This window comes from Sipha flava, unplaced genomic scaffold, assembly GCF_003268045.1.
Source record: "Sipha flava isolate LNK unplaced genomic scaffold, YSA_version1 19105_pilon_pilon, whole genome shotgun sequence".
NCBI lineage: Eukaryota > Metazoa > Arthropoda > Insecta > Hemiptera > Aphididae > Sipha > Sipha flava.
In genome coordinates this window covers 1-8,091 of record NW_020272597.1, presented here as the reverse complement: position 1 = coordinate 8,091, position 8,091 = coordinate 1, and the positions used below count along the sequence as shown (strand labels likewise).

The 8,091-nt window shown below is 32.2% G+C and overlaps 3 protein-coding genes and 1 pseudogene across 3 annotated transcripts; all 4 read right to left on the bottom strand.

The window, feature by feature from the left end:
- Nucleotides 1–242: 242 nt before the first annotated feature.
- Nucleotides 243–889, bottom strand: LOC112681417 (annotated as a pseudogene).
- A 515-nt stretch (nucleotides 890–1,404) lies between these two features.
- On the bottom strand, nucleotides 1,405–2,078 carry LOC112681416. The gene is made up of 4 exons (XM_025551673.1): nucleotides 2,052–2,078; nucleotides 1,878–1,998; nucleotides 1,509–1,769; nucleotides 1,405–1,442 (listed from the first exon to the last, which is right to left on the bottom strand). Exons 1-4 carry the CDS (start codon nucleotides 2,076–2,078, stop codon nucleotides 1,405–1,407), a joined length of 447 nt encoding a protein of 148 aa, XP_025407458.1.
- Nucleotides 2,079–2,931: 853 nt separating this feature from the next.
- On the bottom strand, nucleotides 2,932–4,029 carry LOC112681419. Its single transcript, XM_025551674.1, has 2 exons — nucleotides 3,192–4,029; nucleotides 2,932–3,122 (listed from the first exon to the last, which is right to left on the bottom strand). Exons 1-2 carry the CDS (start codon nucleotides 3,616–3,618, stop codon nucleotides 3,016–3,018), a joined length of 534 nt encoding a protein of 177 aa, XP_025407459.1. The 5' UTR covers nucleotides 3,619–4,029; the 3' UTR covers nucleotides 2,932–3,015.
- A 1,098-nt stretch (nucleotides 4,030–5,127) lies between these two features.
- On the bottom strand, nucleotides 5,128–5,724 carry LOC112681420. The gene is made up of 3 exons (XM_025551675.1): nucleotides 5,559–5,724; nucleotides 5,317–5,489; nucleotides 5,128–5,235 (listed from the first exon to the last, which is right to left on the bottom strand). Exons 1-3 carry the CDS (start codon nucleotides 5,717–5,719, stop codon nucleotides 5,159–5,161), a joined length of 411 nt encoding a protein of 136 aa, XP_025407460.1. The 5' UTR covers nucleotides 5,720–5,724; the 3' UTR covers nucleotides 5,128–5,158.
- Between the last annotated feature and the right edge of the window lie 2,367 nt (nucleotides 5,725–8,091).

Sequence of the window (8,091 nt, the reverse complement as noted above, 5' to 3'; positions counted from 1 at the left end):
TTACATCCTCAATTTACATTGTTTAAAATAATTTCCGGATGACATGTCCCTTCGTTCCATATATGCCCCTCCGGTCCAAAATGTCTGGACACGCCTATGAATAGTAATTATGATTTTTTTTTAATTCAACGTTACCCGTTTTGTCATTAATACTACAATAATCCAACCAAATATAATGCATCATTGGTTAGTCATGTAGTTATTAAAAATTCTTTTAAAATTCAATGAATCGCGTGACTTACAAGTTTATTTTGCACTGCTTCAGTGGCGCTCAATGTATCTTTAGCCACAAATGGACATTTAATTTCCAAAATACCGTCTTCACCAACAAGACCATCTAAAGTAAAAATAAAAATTGTAATTAATATATTTGGTAGAAATTCAGGTTATAATCAATAATAAATTATAATTTATAATGTATTACCAGGACTTGCTGCTAAATAAGGAAATTCGTTGTCTGTAAATAGTCCACATAACTGCACTGTTTTACTAGTTAATTCTTCAAATGAATTTCTTGCTAAAGACTCCATCTCGACTCCGTGCATCATTTCTTTTGATAAAAAGTTTGGTCTGTATAATAACGAGTATACTTTTTTCCGACAACTCGTATTAGCTCTCATTTTGCAAATGTCGCCAAAATTAGATGCCGTCAGTCTTTTTTTTCTCTCATTATGCCATTCTTGGTTATGGCTCTGTTCTACAGTACGTAGTTGTAACTCATTTCTATCAACTTTGCTTAATTTTTTCAAAAATTCACTTTTTTTTCATTTAAATCATCCAAATCGTCTTCAATTGGCTCTGCCATTCCATAATCCTCGTCGGGTCCATTAAATTTTCCACTTGGTTTACTTCGTCTTATGCCATTTTCAAAAAGTTTTCTTCGTCGCATTATTGTATTATTTCGTATTCTATTTAAATTATTAGAATACCGTTTAGCTTGCATACCTAAAATTAAAAAGATAACAATTTGTAATACGAGATTTGTGAATATTATGCATTAAAATAATATTCACATTTCATGTGCAGTAATTTAAATACATTAAAGTAAGTACCTATATATTATATTTACCTGGGCTAAAGGATATAATTTGTTTTTGTATTGTCCGTAAATAATTGTTGGAGTTGAAAGCTACTACTGCAGCCTCAACTCTAGTATTATAATTATTTTTTTGAGTGAAGTTTATTCTTTTCCCCCCTACATGTTTGTTTATCAAACTATTAAATTGCTCGCAAGGGTTGTTATCTGCATTTTCAATAAGACTGTCAGCGTTTACAATCAACCGATATATTATATTTTTAATTTCTACCACCATCCCACTTTTTTCAGCTTCGAGAACCAAATTTCGTTCTCCTGTTTTAGGTCCAGTACAAAAATAGGTAGCGCAGTTATTATGCTGTCCCAATCTATGATACGGACAATTTGCTATATATTTTTTTCAAATCTAAAAATAAAAATATGTTAACAATAAATTATACAATTTAGTTGTAATTCAATAAAATAAAATTACCTTTCACTTTTTGATCAACGGATGAATTATTTTTTAAATGATATTTAATCGCTTTTGTAATGTCGGATCGAAAACGTAAAATATTGGTAGTTATAAATTTTCTTATAGATATGGGATAGTCTGTTCGTTTAGCAAGTGCTGTTAATTTTGTGCAAAAGTTTCTCAACAGATGGTTTCTGCATTCGATTTTTTTAATAATGAAATCGTTACCATATGGTTGAACATCATTTAATCGTCTTGACACACTACTGTCACCATCGCCTTTTGTATATATATTTATTAATATGCAGCGCCGGATAAGGAATGAAAATATATACATAATAATATATAAGTACAGATATTATTTTAACAATGATTTAGTCTTATTACCGATTAATTTATTGTATTTTAAACCATGCATGTATAAACTACTAGAAAATCCTTCCACGACAGCATCGGCCTCCATGGCTGTCGAAGTTTTCTTCCAGTTTAAAATCTCCGTTACGAACTTCTTTCATTTTTTTTTTTTAAAGAAGTCTTACCTGATCGGGTTCCTTTCTTTACGACGGCGCGAATTTTTTTTGGTGACATATTGGCAAAACAAATTTGTCACAAAAAAAATAGATATAGTTATGTTCAAGTGTATACAAATTAAATAGGTACAATGTATAAAATAAAAAGGCCACTCTGATCTTGATTAATTACAATTAGGTATAAATTAGACGAGTATCGTAATATGTAGTCATAGACAAGTCACAAGTATACAAGTATGTAGTAATCCCACAGCGTATTTTGTCATAAGTTGAGTGGTGACCAAGATGAGACTGTCAATGGCACGACCAAGTGTAGCTTATAAAATATAAATAATTAATTTGTAATACCCATTGATTATATATACTATATTATTATAGTATGCTAGTAGGGCTATAGTCTATTTTCATTATTCAAGATAATAATATTATGTCTATCAAATTCTGATTATCGGAATTTTTATTTCTGTCACAATAATTCGTCGAGACGCCAGACGGTGCGGGCTGATAACGAAAAACGCGAGTGCTTGAATAGAGTAGGGGAAGCCACCAGGGAATATTTCGATAATAATTATAATAATTATTTTACAATAATTTCACATAGTGATGGGAATAATCGAGTGATTTCGATAATCGAGATATTATAGTAATCGATTAATTCACTCGATTTAAATAATCGAGCGAATAGTAATCGAGATTATTTTTTCTCGATTGCTCCCATCACTAGACGTAATTGTATTGATTTTAAGACAAATCTAGTGCTCACAAATAAATACTCATTTAATTAAACTAAAGATATATTTGGTTATTGGTTGAAAGAAAAAATCATTATTTTACATAAATTTAGTATTAATCTAGAATAAAACATTTATTAGAAATAATGTTTTATTATCATTAAAACATAGGGCCTTAGAGGTATTCAAACCTATCAAACTATTCTTTAACTTTCATAAATAAAATATAAATAATTACAGATTATATGCAATTTTAATTTATTTTTAATATGGTATTTTTGAGTTTTTAAAACCAGTGTATTGTCCATCTTCTTCGGCATACTTTGTACGAATTACATTTATTACACACGCTGGAATTACAACTCGATTTCCTAAATCAAGTACATAATGTAATAAATACTTTTATTATAATTGAAGATTATGAAAATTATTAAATTTACCTTTTCCTATAGGTGTCCATTCATTTGCCCAGAAAACAAATTGTTTGTAGCACAAATATCTTCTCGTTTTATTTTCCAGGATAGTATTGCACAATAACTTCTTTTTTCCCTTATTTTTTGTTTTGGAAATGATTTGTTTTCGAGTAATTTCAATAACTTCTTCGTCCAATATTAATTTCGAAAACGATGGGTTTTCTATCACACATTTATATATACCACGTAATTTATTTAAAATGTCTATTTCCGAACAGCAAATACACTCGCGATCCGTTGGTAATATTGTGCATTTTTGACAATCACACCAATTATTTATTTGAAGCAATGATCTACCAAAGCATTGGCTAAATTCATTATGATTAGAATTGAAAGAATCATAGTCATCGCAGAAATCTAATTTCGTTGGTTCAAATTTATATGGTGAGGTCATATTGATAAGTTAACCACAATCGTAATTTATTTTCAAGTACACTCAAAGAAACACAGAACAATACTAAAATAATAAATACTAATCCAGTAATAGAAAAAAACGACAAAAATCCCGTTTTATCAGTTAGAACTAAAAATAAAAATAAATATTATATAGCACGTAATTATTTTTGTACACAAAAATATCAAACCCAAAATAATAATATGTAATAATATTATGCGAAATAATAATATGTACGACGCGCGACGTACGTACGTACTGCGGCCGCAGCAAGATTAGATTCTATGACGTCACGCGCTAACTTTAAATGACTATAACTCGCTAACGAAAAATCGTAGACAAGTTTAGTTTGGACTTCTGTTTTTCTTTAATTAAGAATTTTTTTTTAAGGATTAGTTGTTTTTTTTCCTTTCGTAGTCCTTTAATTATATTTTTTTTAAATTTAAGTAGGATGTATGCTTGAAACGAATCTATAGACTTCATTATTTCAAACATTTTTTTTTCGTTAATTTGATTTAGTCATCTTTAAATTATGGATATTAATGTATTGAATATGTATTTATTTTAAAGAAAATTTTATTAATTTAATACAGGGTGAGGCACTGAAACGGTCGATTTTCAAAGATATATTTTCTCAGTAGCAATTAAAGTAAAAATTCTCTCTGAATATTATTAGTTGCAAGACAACATGCCATTTAGTAAACATGGAACAGTGGAGTGCTGAACAAAGTGCTTATGCGATAAAATTGTTTTATAAAAATAATAACAGTTGCGTAGCTGCACAGCGTTCATTTGTTCGTATCCATTTTAATCTTGAACGCCATGATTCAGTACTATCGGCATGGCTATTCAAATATGGGTAACCAATTTTTAAGAGTCGGGTTCAACATTAAAAAGAAGCCTGTACGAAAAAAAACACGTCGCTGTGTAAAATCCGACCTAGACTTCTACTGAACAAGTTTTAAAAAAAACATATGTTTTGTGCAGAACATTTCGGACTCCTTATGAGAGCGGTCTTAACAGCAGTGATGTTTATGAATGCTTTTTTTTACGGGCATATATTTTTTAATGCTAAACCCGTGTCTTCAAAGTTGGTTATCCATATTTAAATAGCCTTGCCGATGGTGCCGAATCATGGCGTTTAAGATTGAATTGAAGACGAAATGAACGCTGCGCAACTACGTAACTGTCATTATTTTTGTACAATGATTTTATCGCATAAGCACGTTGTTCATCACTCCACTGTTCCATGTTTACTAAATGGCATGATGTCTTACAACTAATAATATTTAGAGAGAATTTTTATTTTAATAACTAATGAGAAAATTTATCTTTGGAAATCGGCCATTTTAGTGCCCCACCCTGTATAATTCAGTATTAATCCTAGGTAAATCGTTGAACTTCAAAATAATGATTCCATTTCATTAAAACATTGAAAGATATTTTTCTGAGTGTATCTAAAATAATTCGGGACCTAATTCGGATGCTGCCGAAAAATCACATCCTCGCTCATCTCACGTTCAATTTCAATACAACGAAGCTAATCTTGATTTTTAACGACCATATACACATTGTAGGCTGCCTGACGTTTAGCCTCTTTTTTCGACCATCCTTCGCCTGTATAAGCACATATTTTTACATAACGATTTGTGATTACACGTAACGCCAAAGTGAAAACACAAAGAAAGCTGACCGTACCTTTGACCGTGTACCCTCTTAAAGAGCATTCTATTTGAAAATGGTTATCAGCTATTTTAACGCATGAATGATACTCCGGTATTTTCCACCATCGAGCCATACACAATTCTTGTAGCGCAGATACGGCATCCGTGTTCACTTTCAACGCGATGTTCTTCTCTACTTTGATTTTACTGGTGAGAGGGCACACGTTGATATTATTATCGGTTATTTGTTTAGTATTATCATAAAAACATTAATACCGCATCCGTTGTTTGGCCGTCATTGTAATTTCTTTTGTGAGTTCTGTCCTCGAACTCATACGGTCTACGTTCAATACGGTTGTTCCGTCGTCCGTGTCACCAGCCTCTGGTCCACCATTTGGAAAGGACAATAACTCATGAGCATTTCTGTTTGATGCCATCGCCGGTCCACTGTAGATTTTTTTGCACATCGGAACATCTCCGGGAGAAACTGCACTTTCGTTGACGATCAGTATAGGGTCATATCCAAGTTTAGTTTGGCTCGACACGTGACACTGGTCTAAATCCAGCACATCGGTCTGAGCTGACACATGACACGGGTTCAATTTTTCGGTCTGAGCCGATGCGTGACATTGGTCAAACACATCGGTCTCAGTCGACACATCACACGAGTCCAATATTTCGGTTTGAACCGATGCGTGACACTGGTCGAACACAACGGTCTCAGTCGACACGTGAGATTTGTCTAATATCTCGGTCTGAGTTGTTGTGTGACACTGGTCCAACACATCGGTTTCAGTTGAGACGTGTAATTGGTCGAATACGTCCGTCTGCATTGAATTATCTACCAAATGCATTATGGTTGTCTCCGTCGAGACTTCGCGTAAGTCCACCGTCATCCGTGCAGATGGTCCCGCGTTCTCGGAGACTTCAACTTCAGTGGCGATAGTGGCCGACCATTCGTTTGCAGCCTTGATCGCGCAGCACTGACCGAATTCCCAACAACGTTTGTGTATGGACACCTTACACACTATAAAACACCGGGAGAAAAATATTCATGAGACAACAACAAACGCCGATGATTTATTTTAACAATATCTTAAAATGCAACGGTAATAATGTCATTCGAGTGTACAGGGCCGTCGTAGAGTTTGGTGAGACCTATATAGTGGCAACTAGGGGTAATTATGGGGTTAATAACAAAAGCAATGGATGTTGTGGTCACCAAAAATTTGGGGTCTGGGGCAAAATAGTCCCAATGCGCCTCGACGGCCCTGTGAGCGCATAAGGTATTGAAAAATTATTTACCAGTGCACTTGTACACATGCGATGAGTAAATCCGTCTAGTGTTGCATCCCACACATTTAAGGAACCAAGCACTCTTTGTTCCACGGTTCGTGATGTCCTTGCAATGATTGCTCATAATGTGTGCCCGGTAACTGTGCAATAAATTAAACGAGTTAAATAATTCGTATTCGGTTAAATTCCGATCCATTCGACTTACGCCATTATTTCTCGTAGGTTCTTCGGTGAATTCTAATATTCGAAACGATATATTTTGCGATCGTGAAAATCAACTATTATAAATGTTCGATATCAACAAATAACTGGTATAGAATTTTGTTTTAGCAATCAACGCGATATATGGTGAATTCCCTACCAGGCGATCAAACAAAAATGTACATGCTGCCAGCATAATATTTTAAAAGCTAATAAATTGGTCGAAAACTATGAATATCCGTTTGATGTATTGTAAATATTAATAATAAAACTCTTTCCCGTTGATAGTATTGTTAATCGCGAATTTAAAAATGTCCACTTTTGAATTACACGCATGTATTTGCCACTGTATGATTATAATTTATCGTGTTTTTTAAGTAATGGACAACAAATGAAGGTAATCTTAGGTAGGGTGCCACTCAACTATATAGGCTAAAAAAAAAAAAATTGTTTTTCTAATATCTTACTTCATAATATTGATTTATATGTTATTAAATAGCTGTGGTAAAAATATAATTTAGATAATCACATATTTCGAGGTCGCTCACGCGTTTCAAAGTTTTATACCTATAAAATTTTCTGTAAGGTACCTAATTTTCAAGATAAAACTGATTATCTACATTTTTATTATTAAACTTGATTATTATTTACCCATGCATTTGATATTAACTATTAAATTGTTAATACTCGTATCATTCTACTAGTATTCGTATACCAGTGAGTTAAATTTTGTTTGTTATTATATTAAAGTGAAGTTAAATTCATTATTTTTTTTTCTGAAGACAATCAATTATTCACTTATTCACACATGCAGATTGCAGACCTTTCAATAGTATTGACTTAAATTATTGGTATGTACATTTTACAATGTAATTGATTTAAATAAATATTTTAATATAACACATTAGTTCAGTACATAATATAATGTCTTATACAAATTCAAAAAATCGTGGTATTTATTTGATTGGCACCACAAGTGAAACTTTAACTGGATCTAAACTGCCATCAAATAGACAAATACTTGGCCGCTTTTTACATTTGCATTTAAAAGACAACTTTTCGATACAAAAGAGTGCTCATATAACTACAAATGAATTGTTAGATTTTTGGAATAAAGCGAGAATCCCTACTAAACAAAATTATAATATAATAAATCAGATCAAAAAATTACATTCGAAATGGATTGGTATTAAAAAAAATGCAACCAGACAAACAGAGACACAGGTTATGAAAGTGAACCATTTTTTAAATAATTTAGACAATTTGTTTGATGTTGCCCATGCCAATGCTATGAATTTAATTAAGCTACAAG

What these genes read in the sequence shown, in the direction of transcription:
- LOC112681420 (XM_025551675.1), bottom strand. Translation starts at nt 5,719, where the DNA reads ATGGCATCAAACAGAAATGCTCATGAGTTATTGTCCTTTCCAAATGGT. An exon ending in ACGGCCAAACAACGGATGCG is followed by an intron (nt 5,490 to 5,558) that starts GTATTAATGTTT and finishes CCCTCTCACCAG; the next exon opens with TAAAATCAAAGTAGAGAAGA. An exon ending in AAGAGGGTACACGGTCAAAG is followed by an intron (nt 5,236 to 5,316) that starts GTACGGTCAGCT and finishes GTGCTTATACAG; the next exon opens with GCGAAGGATGGTCGAAAAAA.
- LOC112681419 (XM_025551674.1), bottom strand. Translation starts at nt 3,618, where the DNA reads ATGACCTCACCATATAAATTTGAACCAACGAAATTAGATTTCTGCGAT. An exon ending in ATGGACACCTATAGGAAAAG is followed by an intron (nt 3,123 to 3,191) that starts GTAAATTTAATA and finishes TACTTGATTTAG; the next exon opens with GAAATCGAGTTGTAATTCCA.
- LOC112681416 (XM_025551673.1), bottom strand. Translation starts at nt 2,078, where the DNA reads ATGTCACCAAAAAAAATTCGCGCCGTC. An exon ending in CAAAAAAAATTCGCGCCGTC is followed by an intron (nt 1,999 to 2,051) that starts GTAAAGAAAGGA and finishes AAAAAATGAAAG; the next exon opens with AAGTTCGTAACGGAGATTTT. An exon ending in AAAATACAATAAATTAATCG is followed by an intron (nt 1,770 to 1,877) that starts GTAATAAGACTA and finishes TATATACAAAAG; the next exon opens with GCGATGGTGACAGTAGTGTG.